The 19,816-nt window shown below is 34.5% G+C and overlaps 1 protein-coding gene across 3 annotated transcripts; it reads right to left on the minus strand.

The window, feature by feature from the left end:
• Positions 1-4,758: 4,758 nt before the first annotated feature.
• LOC113310534 (disease resistance RPP13-like protein 4) lies at positions 4,759-15,264 on the minus strand. 3 transcript variants are annotated; one of them, XM_026559234.1, is made up of 3 exons: positions 15,051-15,264; positions 7,829-7,889; positions 4,759-7,707 (listed from the first exon to the last, which is right to left on the minus strand). In XM_026559234.1, exon 3 carries the CDS (start codon positions 7,675-7,677, stop codon positions 4,990-4,992), a length of 2,688 nt encoding a protein of 895 aa, XP_026415019.1. In that variant the 5' UTR covers positions 7,678-7,707; positions 7,829-7,889; positions 15,051-15,264; the 3' UTR covers positions 4,759-4,989. The 3 variants fall into 3 exon arrangements, with proteins under 3 accessions (XP_026415019.1, XP_026415017.1, XP_026415018.1); XM_026559232.1 differs by having other exon boundaries at positions 7,797-7,889; XM_026559233.1 differs by lacking the exon at positions 7,829-7,889.
• Positions 15,265-19,816: the final 4,552 nt, after the last annotated feature.

Consider the following 19,816-nt stretch of genomic DNA (forward strand, 5'->3'; position numbering starts at 1 on the left):
AAGCTTTCTTTGCTTTCTTTTTTTCCTTAGTTGATGTATCATAAGTTAAGTTATTCAGTAACTTTTCTAAGCATGACATTTGATGCAGTGATTTATGATAAGCATAAACTTTGATGCATCTTCATAACTAGTTATGCACATTGTTTTGTACTGCATGATGCCTTATGCATCTGCACAACTGGTTATGCACAATTATTTTTCGTACTGCATAACTTGTTATGCATCTGCATAAATGGTTATGCACATTTATTTTGTGCCACATAACAAGTTATGTACCTGCTTAACTAGTTATGCACATATTCTTTGTACTGCATAACTAGTTATGCATATTTTTTTTGTACTGCATAACTTGTTATGCATCTTCATAACTAGTTATGCACATTTATTTTGTGCCACATAACAAGTTATGCATCTGCATAACTGATTATGCACAATTATTTTTCGTACTGTATAACTTGTTATGCATCTGCTAACTAGTTATGCACATTTTTTTTGTACTGCATAACTTGTTATGCATATTTATTTTGTACTGCATAACTTGTTATGCATCTACATAACTGATTGTGCACATTTATTTTTCGTGCATAACATATGTTATTTAAAAGTAAAACACATGACCTATTGTGGATGCATACCAGATACTTCCTTTATCTTCTTCACAGAATCTTGCTTTGCCTTTATTTTTATCTCCATCAGTGGTCTGTCACTATCTGTTTCTCCTTTTTCATATTCAAAATCAACAAGTAAAAATGATGTTAAAATCAAAGAAAAAGAAAGTGATAAAAAAGATGTTAAAATAATATAAGAAGAAAATGAAAGTATCAAAGGAAAATAAAATGTTGTTAACCTGATTGTGTTTGTGTTTCGTTCATTTTTGTCGAAATGTTGTTTCTAGGGTTTGTAATTTCAACTTAATAAACTGTAAGTGGTTTCTAGGTTTGTTTTTTAGAGTATGAAATTGATTTTATACTCTAAATGGAGAAGAAATTTACTCTGAAAATCCGTTACAGAGTTTTTGGAGGAGGAGAAAAGAAACTGCTGAGAAGAGAAGAAACCGGTGAAAAAATAATAAATGTTCTGACCGTACAACAGTTAATGAAACTGACGAAACCGCTGAGGGTAATAGAGTAACTATGCATTTCTAAAAAAAATTGGGTGCGACCGTATCCAAAATTAATTATGGGCCTGACGGTAAGAAAATATTTTTTTTTGGGCCTGCGCCTAATTTTCGCTTTTGAGATTGGGTTGACTTAGTCTTCATCCATTTGGCTTCCGTGGGTTTTCCATTTGAACGATTTTTTAGGGACTACTCCCTTTTTGTGGGGGGACTACTATGGGTGGACAGTGGAAGTAAAGTTGGGTCATCCCTTATCCTAATTTTTTGTTAATACCAAAAAAGCCCTTGAAACTCAAATTAGTGTTAATGTAATGATTTCTTAGTGTTAGTGTAATAATTAGTTAGTGATTAGTGAGTTAACAATATGATAGGTTTGTTAGAATCAGAAATATTGGGAGAAAGAAGAACAAAAGATGAACAAAGAACCCAAAAAAATCTTCCCCAAACTCAATGTGACGAACCAAATGATGGATTTTATCAACCACAACCAGAAGATGAAGTTATGGGTACTCATGTAATTCTCAAATTTAGTCAATGTAGCTTGAATTGTGCAAAAAATGGAAACATCGAAAATTTCAGGAAGAAATTTCGGCTAGGTCAAAGTGGTTCGGTTACCTAACCTGCCTTGCGACGTAACTGAACTGTTTAGAATGTAGAGTTCGGTTACTTAGTTCAGAAGATGCAGGTAATCGAACTCCATTTTAGTGGAGGTTTTTCATCTTTAATGGAGTTTTTGCTTTCAGAGAAAAATTCGTCTAGGAAAAAAAGTTGCGACGTAACCGAACTAAAAGTTCGTCTGGGAAAAAAAAATCGATGTAACCAAACTCAATATATAGTTTTTCAGAGAAAAGTTCGGTTTGGAGAAAAAAATTGCGACGTAACCGAACTAAAAGTTCGGCTAGTAAAAAAAAGAAAAAAAGTTGCGACATGACCGAATTAAAAGTTCGGTTAGGAGAAAAAAATTGCGACTTTTTTGGCTAGGAAAAAAAAGAAAAAAAGTTGCGACGTAACCGAAATAAAAGTTCGGCTGGGAATTTTTTTTTACAAGGTAACCGAACTTTTTTCCGAAATAAAAAACTCCATTAAAGCTAAGTTTGGCTAGTTCGACAAAGTGTTTCAGATAATTCCTAACCGAACTTCTCTCTGCAACTTCCATTTTCTACTCATTTTAATGATTACTACTCATTTTTTCAACTAAAAACGAATGACAAGTAATGGGTTTGCGAGAATATCTATGTTAATGATTTAAATTAAGCGATATATATGTTTATGGTGGTAGTCGGAGTTGGTGGCGGTGGAAGACGGTGGTGGGATGAGGTGGTGGTTATATATATATATATATATATATATATATATAGGTGGTTATTAGATTGGTTTTATATTAAATTAGGTTAAGGGTAGATTAGTCACTTCCGCACTTTAGGACACCCCTTAAAAATTTAGGGTAGATATCCTATCAAATAGTAGGCCCCCCACCATTTTGGAGTAGTCCCCAAAAAATGCTTCTTCCATTTGGGACTTCTGTGGGTTTGTTCAATGTAGTCAATCTCGGCCTAGTTCTCGGCGATTTTTCTGTTTTCGGCCAAAGAGAAGCCGATATCGATATTTTCGCTGAGATGAATTATCATCGGGAAACTCGTCGGAATCGGTTAACTTCGGCTAAAATTCAGCCGGAATCTCGTTGTTTTTTTTTAATATTATTTCATGGATTCTACCTGATAAGAAATCAAAATTCTAGGAAATTAAAAAAGACAAAAATAAAAAGAAAAAGGATAGCAATTGCTAAAATCATTCTTGAAAATAAATTCCATCAAACATCAAAGAATAAACATGTTTCATTCTACAAAATGAAGTTCATTCTATGAACTGTAACATCCAAATCTACAAATTTTCTAGACTTCATTCTAGAAAATGAAGTCCAGGAAACATCAAAGAAAAAAAAGTTTCATTGTACAAAATGAACTAAGTCAAAGAAAGACCTATTATTCATCAAACATCAAATAGATCTACAACTTCATTCTAAAGGATGAACTCTGGCAAGATATATGCGATTAACAACTTCATTTTACAACTTCATCAAATAGATTTACAACTTCATTCAACAAAATAAACTCCGACAAGATATGCCCTACCTATAACTGAATATAACTGAAATCAACATGCAGATAGCATAAAACATGATTCATATGCATTCATATGAAAATTCAACTTCAGAAGAACAATAAAACATCAAAAATCAACTTCTAGTACTTCGAATTAGGGTTTTTTGTACCTTTCGCTGGTTCTTTTGATTTCGGTTTCTTTGAAACTGGTTCTTCTTCAACTTGATTAACTCATTCAAATAAAAATAATTGGTTGTTTCCTTCTTCAACTTCTTCATCGGCAGATGATTCTACTATATTTCTGCTCGATCTCCTCGTTTTAGGGTTTTGATTTCTCTAATTTTTCTAGGTTTTTTGATTTTGAGTTTTGTTTTTCTTATTTCGAAGATTGATTTTTGATTTCGATTGTGAAGATTGAAATGATTTCGGCAGATGAATTTTTTGTTTTCCGACTAGTTATCTGTTCTTTTTCTTGGTTTTCAGATGAAAAGAAAAAGATGAAGCAATTATTGAAATGATTGCAGTTTTTCTCTAAAAATGGAAGATGAAGAGACTGAATGAGAGAGAAGGTTTTACACTTTTTTAGGGAGTTATTGTGTTTCTGGCGGTAACAGTTAGTGGAGGGTATTATTGTATGTTTGGTTTTTTTTAATTATTATGGACCAAATGAATGATGTAGGCCCAGACATAAATGGACCAAACGATATGTTTCCCCTGTTTATAACCTTCAACATTTTTTGAATGCATTAGACTCCAAATAGATCTTGCCGCACGAGACAAATCGCAACATTTTCTAGCTATCTCTTTTCCTATTTGTGTCATTCCAGGAGTCTCTAATAGTTTAATGCCTCGCCAGGGGCCATGCTTCTTCTTTAATAGTAGACCATCATTCATCTTCTTCGGAAGGGAGTCCTTTTACTGTCACTGTGGGGCTAAAATATGGTTGCACGCAACACTTTTTTTTTAATCGATTCAATTGAATAGGAAGTGATCGTTTATTTTCAAAATTGATTTAGTAATCGAAGAGGTACAACCTCCGACTACCGGTAAACACCATCAACTCAATCAAAACACGAATCAATTGTCAATTTTTTGAACCTAAAACCTTCAAAAAAAAAATGGTGGCCTATTCAAATTTCCAAAGGTTTTATTTAATTAGATCAAATTGGATCAACATTGATCATCCTTTCACAAAATTGATTTTAAATCAAAGATTTGGGGTCTCAAATTATACTTATACCCCATCAAATTTGATCAACTGAATCGATTTCACCCTCGATTGCTTCAAATTAAACCAAAATCAGTGGATTAGACGGAGTTTGATAAGAATGGGTGTCTATTAGAAACATAATTGAATAACAGAAAATGGAAGAAAGTTTTGGAAATTTGAGGAAATGCGATGGAATAAAAATAAATATTTGAAAACCAATTTCAATTGAAGCGTTCCTGGCAAATTAAAAAGGAGTCGACATACAGGAGGCCCCCTTACGCCCGGTCAATTATGTCTACTTTAGACTACAAAATGATAACTCTCAAAGATTCAGAAAAACAAAAAAAGCAATATTGTACTATTATTCATTAATGATGATCCTTACTTTTATAACATAGAATTTCTACTACTTAAAATCGAGCTAACTTATTTTCCTAAAACAAAGAGAACTAGATCGAGGAAAAACTCCTTCGAGTGAAAAAACCTCTTCATGAGTCTCTAACACGCTAGACACAACTTGAATTAAAGATAGGATTAAGACTAAACATCTCACCACAGAACTAGGTAACTCTTTCCTTCTTGGGACTAGGCTCTGCCTCGTCCTCATCCTCGTCCTCATCGTCAATCAGATCCACAGCATTTTCTCTAAGTTTAGCATCTTCCTCTTCTATTTTCCTCCAAACATTGTATTTTATTTTAAACATGTTACCAGGGAAAGACTCCAACATCGGCACTTTTTTTACCTCTGCATAACTTATTAATGGCATCATTTGTCTCACAGTCCCCCAATTCATTTCCAGCTTCGGCAATTCAATCAAAGATAAGGCCTCGAGGTTCCAGCTTTTCTCTTTTGTTCCCCAGAAGTCAGGAGTCAGGTGTTTCAGTTTTGAATTCTTAATAGTAAGGTGCTGCAATTTTGGTAGAAGTTCTGGCTTGATAAATCCTGGCATAGTTTCTCCCATGTAATTATGAATACATAACTCTTCAAGAGATGCAGGTGGTTCAAGATGGTCCAGTTGCTTGTTAATATCCTCCTGGCATAGTGGACAAAAAGAGTTAATATATAAAACCTGGAGATTACCTAGTTGTGAGAGTACACACATGTCACGTCTGAACATATCAACATTTGGAGCTCCCGCAGTACTTAGCCTTAGCACTCTAAGTTTGGGCAAGTTGATAATATCTGGAAGTCTAGCACTTGAACTTCCTAGCTTTAAACCGGATAACTCTTCAAGGTTAATGAGATTTCCCAATCCCTCCGGGCATTCTAGTTTATAACAATGTGATAGATCCAAAACTATCAGTTTTCGCAAAGAAGATACGGAGATCCTCTTTAAATAACTGTTACAACTTATAATCAAATATTGGAGGTTTGGGAGATATTTGAAAAAATCTGGCATGGTTGCTCTTGAAGATGTACTATGAAGGTTGAGATATGTGAGGCGCTTCTGTGATTTGATCCATTCTACTAACTCGTGAATTGGTTGCAGATTACAAAAACTGAGATCTAGCACCCTCAGAGAATCGACCTTTGTTAAGTTATAGTTCTGTTTCCAGGTTTGGAAAGGACTGAGCATATCTAATAGTATCATGGCTCGAATCTTGGAATTGGTAAATTCTGTACTGGGAATACTGACTCCTCTTGGAATGCCGAAATGACGAGTATCCTTATCAAATACTAGTCCGTCGCCATCATCGAAGCTACAAAATGCCTGTTGCTTCGCGACAATTATGATCAAATCCCGCACCATATCATGCATCTTGCATTCAAAAAAATCGTCATCGCCAACTGCCCTACCATCAACAGGTTCAATAAGGCATCTACTGAATAATTCAGAAAAACAGTCTTTTGCTACTTGAAGTGTTGTTTTACTGTTACCTCCTGGGACAATAAAACCTTCTCCAGCCCACCAATACACCAACTGTTTAGCTCTTATTCGGAAATCTTCAGGATAAATTGAAAAACATAGTATACACTGCTTCAGACGACTAGGTAAATCATCATAACTAAGTTGTAGAGAAGCAACTACGGAATCATCAGTATCCGCACTAACCTCTGCCAATTTATCACGAAAATCATCAAAAATCTTCTTCCACTCAGATAGGGAGCTTGATTTTGTTGACAACAACCCTCCTATTGCCTTGATTGCTAGAGGGAGGCCACCACATTTCTTTGCAATTTGTTTCCCCACTTTTTGTAACTGGTGATGCTGACAGATTCCTGTAGAGAATGCAACTTTGCATAACAATGACCAACTATCCTCATCACTAAGGAGATTTGGTCTGTGAATTCTTAATTCTCCGACTCCCATGCGCTTTGCAATTTCTTCATTTCTTGTGGTAATTATGATGCAACTGTTGTATCTCCCATCTTGTGTTAATCCATTAAGCATCTGTGCCCACCAGCCTTTTTCAATGCCCCATACATCATCCATAATGATAAGATACGTTGTTTTGTTGAGAGCTTCTTTGATTTTTAGCAGTAATGTTGCCGGATAAGAGTCACTACTATAGTCTGTGATACTTAACTCTTGCAAGATGGTCTTCATGATTCTCACCACGTCAACAGGCTTAGAGACAGAAACCCAAATCCTCTTCTTAAAATGAGCACGTACTTGTTTATCGTTAAATACCTTCTTCGCAAGGGTTGTCTTTCCCAAACCTCCCATGCCCGCAATCGCAACTAGGTGTAACTCATCGTTTTTTGCAAGGATCCATTCTTTTATCTGTCTTACATCTCTGATCAGGCCCACAATCTCGGATTTAATTAGTATAGAGGAAGTCCACCGGCTGTTGGTGGCACATTTGTTACTTCCCTCTGGCGCATTGATTTGCTTAAACATGGAAGGAAGGCAGTAGTTAAAGATTGTATTCTGCATCTCACTAATTTCCTCATTAATTTCCTCCAGTCTTCTCTTTGTTCGATGACGAAAGTCGCCATTGTGAAGACTGGTAATCAGAGGGTTAGGATCTCTGTGGTAATCCGCATGAATTTCACAGTCAACTAGTATATCATCTGCTTCATAAATCAACTCCCTAAATTTTTCCACAAGAGTCTTGACAACTTCACTGTTACGGCTGTTCTGGTTTTTAGATTCTTGCAGATCAATGACGAAGGGTTTCAGAAAAGAAATACTCTTTTTCAATTTATCAAACTCTTTCTCGAATCCAAAGAACCCAGAAATATAATTTTTGCCCACGTAAGTACAGAACTTCTCTACCATGAATCCGATGACTGGTTCAGCCATCGCACGCCTTTTGCCTCCTTGGCTCCTTCTCTGAAAAAGTTTCACCTTAAGTTATACTTTGAATAGTGTATACCAGACGCAACAAACGAAAAAAAAAAACGATAGAAGGATTTGTGAACCTAAACCAGGCCGACAGATCTATGTTGCATACTTCCTTATGTTGTAAGGCGCCTCGCCTCGCCTAACGCTTAAGTGCTTCTAAGGCACCAAAGCTGTCCAGAAAAAAAAATAAAACAAATTTGATCATAGTTTGACATCTGGGCGCCTTTTTTACCAGACGCCAGTCATACGCTTAGTGCACCTTTCAAAACATAGATTCTGCCTAATCCATGCACTGCAGTATGTACAATTCTAAATATAAATCTATCGGGTACATATTTAACTTATAAAATCCATCAAAAATCATCGTTAATTCTTGATCACTAATTTACCCTTAACCTAACACTTGGACCTTGAAGAAAAACACGAACGGTTTCTTTGCAATTTAAATTTGTTAACGATTATTGCATTGTCAATCTAGAAAATTTCATGTCAACTTCATGGTAGAGTTCACCTTGTGCTGCAAAGATAGTCTACCTTACTTAAAAGTTAATTAGTAAATATGAAAGGAAAATATTAAAAGTAAAAGTAGAAATTAATATCTAAACCATATTGAAATAACATACATTAAATGTCATGTCTACAACTTTTAATTTACCGAATACTAGTCCACATTAAAAGGATGCATCAAAAGTACCTTTTGTTAGTGAAGAAGAAAAATGGAAACTTGATATGATGCCGGTTTTCACTAATTTACTGGGATCTATTTCACGACAGGAAAAAATTAAGTTATCCGAAATCGAAATCAAAGTCTTTTCCAGTAACGAGTACCGGATCGACTAGAGAGAAATCTCATAAATATAGGACATAAGTTTTACGCCGGTCTGTCCGCTCCTTGTACAACCCACATTATGGTGGGGTAAAAAACCGTCCTGAAGAAAAATTAAGTTATCCATCCTAGAGAAAAAAAACCGTTAATACGTACCCCACATGCGTGGACTCACACACAATAAGTTTACCATTTTATCCTCAGCGTTTAGATGATCAGGGGTGCGATGAACGACAGTCACCTAGTACGATTAAACTAAAATATGGCTAACCTAATATATTAAGTAAAAGTATATGATTAAATATGATTCTATAAAAAACAAATATCATGATATGGTGGTGATCAATATCATCTCCAATCTTTAAGTATAACAATTTTTATGTTTGATTAACAAAAGTTTTATAGTGAATTTTTACAAACAGTTATGGTGAATAAGAAGGTGTCCCTTCCATCAAAGATCTTTGCTAGAGCCATAAAAAGCTCAAAGGAGTATTTCAGTGCTTCCGGCAGACTTGAAAAACGAGAGACTAGGATTGTGGAGATTGTTGTCCCATGTATCTTTCCTAGGCAAGGTTTAGTAAATTGAACTGTGATGGTGCCTCAAATAATGTCAACGACGCAGGTGTTGGTGGAGTTATAATTAAAGTAACTTAAAGACAAATATTAGCTTTGAATAAAGACAACTCTCTTTATTAATGTTTAGAAAATAACTCAAAACTAAACACAAAGCTCTTAATCTTTCTTATGATCAAACCAAAATTTTGATGATCATATATATAGAACTAGAACATCCTTTTCCTAATCCTATTTTCTTATTACATGTTTTTCCTTTTCTTAAAACTAGATGACTCCTAATTCCTTTAGGATTACATCAATTACCTTTTCTTATCCTAACCAACTTGTTAGAGATTACCTTAGGCTTAATGTTGAAGTTTATCCAACATTCTCCCTTCTAAATGTACCCATCAAACATTTTCTCCTATTCTATAGTGTGTTGTTTTAATTACCATATTTTGGGTGGTGAAAATGGGTCATCTTGTTTCGGATCTCTTATCGGCATGATGGGAATAACCACCCACAAAAAGCTTGATATTCGTTCTTATGCCTCCACATCATATAACCGTAATTTAGTTTTACCATTTATGACAATCCGATATAAGTGGGGAGATTAGATGTGATCCCCGTCAAACTTCTATTATACATTTGTGTCCAATTTTGTGCACACTCAGAAAAGTGGGTATAAAACAAAATGATTTTACTAACTTCTTTTATCGGTTCCTTAATCAACCATAAAATATATACTCCCTCCATTCCATTTTACTTGATGTTTTAGGATTTATTTTGTTTACCCTTTGCTTTGGAATCACACTGGAGCATAAATTTTCATCGTAATAAATAAATAAAATTTACTTTAATTTCTAAACAAATTTCATGGAGGATGTATACCCAAATCCATAAAAATTTGGACATCCCAAATAAATTGCAACGAGATTGATAACTTTCCCTAGAATCTACAAACGAAAAACTAGGTTATTTAAAAAAAAAATTAAGGTATTAATATGGGTATAATTGGGAAAATTTAACTCTCTTTGATGTTTCTTAACCTGCGTGAAAAACTTTACCACATCAAGTAAAATAGAACGTAAGGAGTAATAAAAATCAATTTTTTATTATTTTTATCTTTATCCTAACCCAGAAAAGGGAAAGAAAATATCATATATAATCCTACCCAAAATTTAGTGTTTTTGAAGAAAAAAAATATCCTAACAAAAACATGATGATATGAAAAAAAAATTGTGTTGATAATTGATCATCGTGATAAATAAGCATTATCATACAAATACTCATAAATCATAATAGGACAAAGCTACGATTTTATAATATTGACCTACTGAAAATATTGTGGGAGAAGTATTTTTTTAGGCTTCTCCAGAATATATCCCACACTTTTATTAACCCTAGTCCAAAAAATTTAAATTAATATAAAAAAACAAAAGGTAAAATGAAAAACCAACTAAGTCTTAATTATTTGCTAACAATAAAACTTAGATCTTCTTGCTCAAAATCAAAATACACCCTAACCTTTTTTTTTCTTGATCATACATAAGATTAATTATAATTGCTCTTTTAGTATTCTCAAAATTGAACAATTATGTATAAACCTGAATTCTTACTCCGATCCCCCCCACCCCACCCCACCCCCCCCCAAAAAAAAAAACTCTAACTATTATTTCCGCTAAAATAAATTATTCTTAATCATGATTACATCAAAATTGATCGGGGTGTATATTCTAATTGTTTCCTTAAAGAAATTCCACAACAACGTCAATTGAAATGGAATTAACTAAGCTTTTAATTATTTTGCGAAAACCATTCTCCTAGAACTTCATAAACATAATCTATAAAAAGAAAAAATACATAAGATGATGGTTTTTTCTTTTAAAATTGATTGAGGGTGTTGATTATTTTTAACAAACATTATTTATGTCAAATATGTTATACAGATTTGATTAGATAATTAACCTTTTTTTTAATTAAAAGAATACTATTATTAATCATCATCAACAGAAAGTAGTTTACAAGAATTGGATGGGAGTCTCGCAATAAGCTGAGCTGTGACGAATAATTATAGATAATAATTACCTAAAGTTGATCTCCAATCTTGCAGAAAATAATGTGAACAATAGGACCCAAGATCATGCAGAAAGTCCAATTTAGATTGTCTCTTTTTCCCTCATTTAGCCATGTTATCTTCCTTTATGACTTTGACAATTGCGGTTGAGGTAAAAATTTAGTGATTTTTTTTAATTTAGGCGTCAAGCTTAAAGGTGTAAAATGTGTTGATACAGCACAGCCCAGCCCAACCCATTTAGAGGCGATCCCTCCATGCTATGTGTCGTGCCAGAAATTAAGGCGTGCCTTGTTGTGTCGCGCTCGAGGGCGTGTTGTGTCGTGCCTGGGACATTTCTTTTATATCTTTAAAAATAACTATTTTCAACATATTTAGATATTATATATGTTGTTATTGAAATAATTCGGCATACGAAGACAAAATGTCAAAACATGGTTAGAATAAACACTTTTCTTTTGAATATACAAAAATATATGTTATATTGTACAGTATTGTGTAGTGTTTTATACATGATATGACGTGATTTATTAGCTTGATGTGCCACGTGTTTATCCGTGCCACTTGTTGTGTTGTGCCAGTGTGCCGAAGTAAGCTATGGGCTAACTCACCTACTGTGTTGGGCTGTGCCAGTGCTAGCACAACCTAGTTTACACCTCTAGTGATGATCTTTTAAGATTTTCACCTTTTGCAATGGAGATACAATAATTCTTGAACAAATCTGTTTTAAAGTTATTATGGATTTCTTAATTTCATCTTCTGGTGTCATTATAAAAATTATAAGAATTTGTACAAAAATCACGAACAAAATTGTTTTCATCAAATTCTACGATGAAACCAAATTGGTTTCATTAAATTCTATGATGTTTCATCAAATTCTATAATGAAACTAAAATTGGTTTCAACTTATTTTTGCCTTTTTTTTTATCATGAAACCAAAGATTTTAATGATGAAACAGTAAGTTTACGATAAAACCAAATTTTTGGTTGGTGGATATGGTGTTGGTTGCTAGTATTGGTAGTTAGTGGTGACAATGATAGTTATGAAGCTGATGATGATGGGTGGTGCTGGTTGGTGGTGATGGTATATATTGATGGTGGATATGGTGGTGGTGGTTGGTGATGGTAGTGGTGGCGGGGATGATGGTGTTGCTGGGTGGTTATGGTAGGATGGTTATATATACTTCTTGCTAATATACCAAAGGCGACCCGAATTTCTCAACTTCTAAACCTGATGGAGAAGTAATTCCGGTCCAAGCAACCAAGATACTAAGACCCGTTGCGATAACGTCAGGTTTGAGAATTTCTGGTTTTGTAAAGTTTGGGCCACGACTAGAAGCTAAAATTGAAGATCTAATCACAGTTTCTTTGAATACGAATGACGCTACTGGAATATTATGAAACGCCACTTAAGCTCCCCTCTGTGTAAGATTTGTCTCCAATATCACCAGCAAACACTAATTCTGCTTCTAATTTTTTCAATTGGGTAGATGGAATATAATGAAACACCACTTTAAATTGGTATGTTACTGGTGCAGTAGACCGAGATGGTGTTCTGTAGTGAAAGTGGTCGGGGCCAATCTAGGAGTTACATATGGCAAATAAATGGTGACGTGTACATATGGTGTGACGTGTATTTATAGTGATATGTACAGACCGTACCGAGTCAACAAGAAAGTCAACGAGTGAAGGACTTAAAAGTCTTTTTATCCTACACTAACGGTGGTAAAAAGGTAGATAATTGTTGTTAGCCTTTTTTCAATAAAATGGTCAAACCGGCCCAGTTTTATTAAGTGAAAAAAAACTGGCCTAGATTTGTAACCCTAAAAAAATAGGCCTGGTTTTCACCTTATTTTATTCTTATTTTTGTTTACTTAACTACACATTGTATTCCTCCTGTTTCTCTCTCTCTTCCCCTCTTATAAAAATAGATATGAACAAAGGTCTCTTGTCTTTAATAATATCAAACATCATTGATTTAGGAGTTGTTTTCTTTGTTTTCAGCTAGAAATAACTAGTGTAGTAGCGGCACTGCATGAGGCTGTGCAATGTGCAGTTCGAGTAAATATCCAATAAAAATTGGAAAACTGTAGTTCGATATTTATCTAATTTAATAATTGTGTTTTACTATTTCTGAAATCTTGGTAGACCGAGTTTCACCCATAAGAAATTTTAGATTTAAAAGTCACATGTAAAAAAATAAATAAATTTGGTTTAAATTGTAATGGATTAAATAATTATTATTAAAATTAAATCGTGCTAGATAAATTTATCAGTGTGTTGTATTTTTTCTTGATGAGTCAAACCAAAATATCATGAACTCGGCCAGGCTTGGATTATTATGCAATATTTTCGGATTGTATCAAAAATCCATCTTGCAAACATTAGCATTTCAATATTGTTCATTGTAACAGATAAAGAAAGTACATAAATAGTTGTTATCTGGTTTAATTACTTGAAAAAGAATTCTTATGTGTTCTTTATTGATCCACCTCTGGCTTCTTTTTACAGACATAAAAAATAAGGGGTGGTTACATGTGTTAGATATAAAAAAATCTATCAGTACAAAATTTCCTACTCACATGCAGAAAAATATTTCTTTAGCGATAATTGTTTCCATAAGTTTGACTACATTAGTACCTGTGTGGTGGATTATATTAATTTTAAAATCTTGGATGATTTTGTATGAACAATAATAATGTAAGTTATATCATGTTTGTAACAGCAAAAGATATAAATTTAAATCTTTTAAAATATTCGTATTAATTTGTTTTTCTTAATGAAGAAATTCAATCACTGTAAATTCATAATGTATAGTATGAAATTTCTGATCATAATTATAAAGGAATTTAATGTATATTCATGGAAAGAGGTTATAAGTATTATATCCATCGGATGTCTTTGACTGATATGAGAGGGGATGATCGGATGAAACATTTGTCTTTCAAAATTTTGTACGAAAGTCCAAAGCTCAAAAACTGCTTCTGTGTTGAATTACGGATATTTTTTTCGCTATTAGAGCTATTTTTATCCTCGCTATTAAGACAATTTTATATGTACTTATATAGTATTTTTTAATGATTTTTTCGTGTTTGGTTATCACGATAAAAGTACATTGGAGGTTCGCCACATGTTAGATCTAGTTAATCTTCATCATAAAAATAGATCTAGGATTTACAGTTATTGTTGCATATATATGAAGAATTTTCAGGGAAATCACTACTCAGTCATAGGAGCATCTCTTTTCGAAGACGCTTTTTTTTTGCTAAATCCATTATATTTTATCTCTTTTCGAAGACGCAAATCTATCAAAATGATCGAATTATATTTTCAAAACTAAAATCTTAGAGCACAAGATATGGGTGTTATAGTTGTAGATCGCCTATTCTCTAAATTATGCTTATCATCGATAAAAATTTCCCAAATTATCCTTAAATTAGGTTCATAAAAATCAAACACATGTTTAGAATTTGAAATTTGTGGCTGCCTTAGAAGCCATGACAACTCGAAGGTTTCAGGTCTAATTGGGGAGGATAATTCAGGGTCTACATATGTATATATATAAAAATATCATCGTCATCGTAAATATGGGTGATCATTTTCTAAAAGAATAATCGACCTTTTTATGAACATATGTTGATCAAGATAATTGCTTCAAAGGAAACAAAGAAGTTAAAAGTTGACCATAGATACGAGATGATTACTAATATCAACACATCACAAAAACTGATAATAATAATAAATAAATAAATTAAAAAAATTAAAAAAAAAAAGAAGAAGAAGAAGAAGAAGGAACTCATATTAAAAAAAACACACAAAAAAAAAAGAAAAGTAAACTGGTAAATTAATGACAAAGAGGATGTGGAAAAGACTTACTTAAGCAATGATCGATGGTGAATGCGTTACAAAGCGCTCTTGCTATCCAAAGACTCGAAACAATGAGAGGGAAGATTTTCTGTATTGTTTTGTTTTTATGACCTGCTTGACAGCAGAGAAAAGGGAAAAAAATCCAAAGGGACAAAAGAAAACCAGAGACTGCAAATTATTGTTGTGCTTCCAAGACTCTGTTCCCATAACAATTCTAAGCAACTAGCTGCATGAGAGGGTTTTTATTTAGCCAATCTATGCATGAGGAACATTATTGACTTGACTTCGATCACAATCGTATGAACCACAATTCACGAAGAGGATTTTATCTCGAAACCTTATCACTAGGGGTGTAAACTGGGCACGGGCACAACACGGCACATCACGTGAATCATCCTAGCACGGCACATCACGTTAGCTTACTATGCTGTGTTGAGCCAGGATAAACACGTGGCACAACACGTTAATAAAGCACGTCATATCATGTATAAAACACTACGCAATATTATACACAACATATATTTCACAAAAGAGTATTTATTTCAACAATTTTTTGACATTTTATATTAATTATGTCGACTTATTTCAATAACAACACATATAATATCTAAATATGTTGAAAATATTTAGTTTGAAAAAATGTAAAATAAATTTGTCAGGCACAACATAGCACGACACAGCACACCCTCAAATACGACACAACACAACACGGCAGACTGGCCTCTAAATGCACTGTGTTGTGCCGTGCCAGCACATTTTACACCTCTGCTTATCACAAAGATATTTCTTTGGGAAGACTAACCTAACTTGACTTTGCCAAAAATTGTTCATAGGCAGAACTTTCTCCTAAGTGTATGAACCACATGTTTCAAAGATGATTTATCTATGAGAAAAATCTCCTAACAAAGACAACTTAGTTGTGGTCAGAAGCATCGGACTACTTTTCCTATACTCTTCAGAGTCATTAAGGTCCCATAAAAAAGATAAGAGAACCTCATGTGGTCACACAATGAAGTGGTAACGTGATTTTGTTTCCTTTTTTATTAGTATCATTTAGTGTTTTATTCTTTTCGTTTCTTTCTCGGTATTAAAATTTTAATTAAACTAGTACAAAAATCTGTATGTCACGTGTTAGTTTAATTGCCTAAAATTTTTATAAGACATGACCGAAAATACTCCGTGGTTCAGTAAATTAACTCCACCTATAAGTACTCAACCTTGCATATTTGCATCAAAATATGTATCTTCCTTCACTCTTAAGGCTTTACGCAACGAAATACTTCATCTTCTTTCCCTCTAACTCTTTATGCCACCATAAGAGTAAGAGGTTTGCCATGCATCAATTCCAATTGAACAACTTACAAAATCAGTAACAAAATGAACACAAAAATATACTGCAACAAACCTATTTTATTGCACTGAAGGAAGATTACAAAAGTTGATCATAACTTGGAATAAAACAGGTCATCACCCTCTTGGTGATGCCATATTCTCTCAAACATGATACAAAAAAAAAAAAACAAACCATCTCCTACTTCTTTATAATGCCTCTTGCACTATTTATACGGTAGTTACAAAGACAAAACCCGTGCACAGCACTTGCAAGCGGAAGAAACAACCATGTGTCCCATAGGGTAGTTTTCCTAACCGTCAATCTGCTTTCTAACTGCCACATTTTGTGTTGTCAAGACAAATGACGCCACATCTGTTCTTGGTGGTTAGAATATGCAAAACTTATTTATAAATCCTGGCATGCCTGTGATGCACACACACTCGTAGCTGACAGGTTGAACTTAAATCCGAAAATCATTGCGCTGCACTAAACTTGGCTCGTGCCAATATTCGGCAATGGTTGCTCTTTACTCAATTTTGCCTCTGCCAAATATGGCAACAGTTGCGCTTCATCCAACTTGGCCTCTGCCAAGTTCGGCAATGGTTGCGCCACATTTATCCCGGCCATGTACTTTGCTTATTTTGATGCCAACATCTAAATATCATGCCAATTGAGTCTTTCCTTACTTAGTTCAACTTCATACTTCATATGCATCACTTGAATTCGATTTAAGAGCAATAATCATCAATGGTGTATTTGGTAACGTCACTTATGCATTGGACAAGCCTTGGCTAATGCTTGGGCCAATCCCTAAGTCATCCTATTACTAGCTTTGCATCCCTAATTCCTTTCTTGAGAAGGCTTATCTCTGAATGAAGGATATGAAACACTATCGCATAGCATTGCATGTCCTAAATATCCTTTCTTATCTCGGCCATGTTGGCGCTACATCGTCGGACTATGCATTTTTATTGGGAAGGCCACTGACTTCAGTTTTTCGCAATCTCTGCGCTTCACTTTTGCGAACGCTAACAAACCTCTCTCACCCAATGTGTTCAACATCTTCGTTGAACGCAACAAAGTATACGCTCTATACTTGTTTTCTTGCCTTGTACACTTTCGATCCTATCTCAGAAGTCAACAAATTTGTTTGGGTTTTTTTTTTGCAAAACCTTTTCTTCCTAGTACGATATGCCATTCACTTAGCTTACTGCCTTGTCATTGATCCTGATATCTTGTATTTTTGTTGTCACGTTGGCTTATGCTCCAAGTCGCACTACAATCACATAACAATACCCAAATATAACTTGGAAATTCATCTTGCCAATTCCTCTTCCCAATTCCCTAAATTAGGCTTGAATTTCACTTGAATCATTTGCGCTTAAGTGTACGCAAGTAATGATTCTTCCCAAATTATCTCAGTGATCATCACTATAGCCTTATGCCTTCCCTTTGTGACTTTAGTTTCACCTTGCAACATAATAGGACTTATACAAGACTTGGCCACATTCTTCAATCATATGTGCATACACCAAATCATATCGTGCCTTAAGGTATGCAATCTATGGATTCATACCACTCTTGGTATGTGTAGTTGCATATTTTCTGATGACCACACCCAAATAAATCTAACAACTATAAAACTACTAACATTCAAGATTACAATATAAATAAGATGTAAGAACATGAAAGTAAAGAAGAACACAAGAATATTACGTGGTTCGGCTTTTTAGACCTACATCCACGGGAAAAAAAACTATCTCTTTATTGATTAAGGTCTTACCCTTTGATGAATTACAAATACCACTTAGACTTTTCACTATTTTCTTCTCTAAATATCTCTCTAGAATTATCTATATAAAGACCATCTAAAACTTGCATAACCTATCCATTTCCTTCTACATGGACTGGTATTTATAGACAGACTGGACTCATGAAGGTGCAACCCGATGTAGATCGGATGGTGACGTTATCGTACATCTCGTCTTTACTCAGACTGGTCTTTTGTTATTCTTCTTAGAGGTGCATCGTTCGAGTCTTCGCTCCGACATATCTCGCCTTGTTCATTCATCGTGTTGTTCCCTCTTTTGGTTGTCATACTACACCTTCTTCGGATAATGTTAATCGCCCTTCGTCCGAGTATCTGACACAATGTACTTTCATCACAGCTATGTCACACCTACTCTGATCCTTTATTAAATGTTTTGATATCTTTTTAGATTTGACCATATGAGTGATCTAACTATTTCCTACATGCGTTATACATATGGTGTAGTAGACCTCGATTTCAAATGTAATCACATTTTTAGATGATGATTCGGTACATCCTCCATGTTATCTTATGATGAGATCATCCCTTGAGATGTCGAAACGTGGCGACTGTGTATTTTACCCTCACAATTTGCTCCTTTTCATTTCATCTCACCGATGTCCTGATGGGACGAAAACTTGTAACTGTCCCACCTTTTTCGCCACGTACCAAGATTTTTGCCACGTCTTCGCTTAGAATGTATTTTTTACCCGTTGGAATTGGGGCGCCCGTTGATTTTCCAAAGGTTCCATATAAGATCTTCTTGGGATAGAGAATAATGTTTTTATTTTCCTTTTGCAGAGTTCCGAATTTTTTTGTTGTATGTCATGTCTGGCAGGAATTCTCTATCTCGAAAACGGTAAGAGTTATTTCCTCCTTCTCCTTTTTTAAGGATGTTTGGTATATTAATGGCGTTGCCATTGTTACTGCTTCGTCAGTTCATCGTTATCGCTTTAGAATTTTTTTCTTTTGTAGTTTTGCTACCATCATATCTAGATAATCTTTTTTCTCCGTTTACAGTTGTTATCAGTTCATGTTTCTTCTATCTCTTTTCCTTTGTGATTGTTTGGTTTTCACAATGCTGATAAAAGACCAGTTACTACTCCTTCCGGCACTAATCGTCCGTCCATGATGTCTAATGCCGCCTATTTAGAGAATCTGAAGGTCAAGTATCGCATCCAAAAGTTCCAAATTTGTTTTGCTAGCCCGAAAGGGCAAGACAGAGTTCGAACCAAAGACATCACCGAGCATCCTTGTAGTTCTAACAAAATTATCGTGACTGAGGGTCAGCTAGAGGCTGGACTTCGCCTTTCCCTGTGCTGTCCCTTAGACTCGTTTCAGTACGATGTGCTTTGCCATTTTAATCCCCAGCGAGGCATATTTCATCCAAATGGTAATTTCTATCGGATCATCCGAGAATGCACTCTCCGAAGTCAGGGTAAGGTTACCGATCATGAGAAGAATTAATTTATTCCTTCTTAGAAAGATGTTTATACTGTCGAGAACTTTGTGGATAACTACTGGTGTCAACATCTTGAGAAATTTGATGGCTTTGGAGTGGGAATATCACGATATCGCCATGCCTTGAAGGGTCCTCTGCTCCTGTCAGATTTGGATCCTCCCCATGCCAGT

The sequence above is a fragment of the Papaver somniferum genome, chromosome 9, assembly GCF_003573695.1.
Source record: "Papaver somniferum cultivar HN1 chromosome 9, ASM357369v1, whole genome shotgun sequence".
NCBI classification, from domain to species: Eukaryota; Viridiplantae; Streptophyta; class Magnoliopsida; order Ranunculales; family Papaveraceae; genus Papaver; species Papaver somniferum.

Bases quoted from the DNA above. Each gene is read 5' to 3' on its own strand.
- LOC113310534 (XM_026559233.1), bottom strand. From the start codon at position 7,677: ATGGCTGAACCAGTCATCGGATTCATGGTAGAGAAGTTCTGTACTTAC.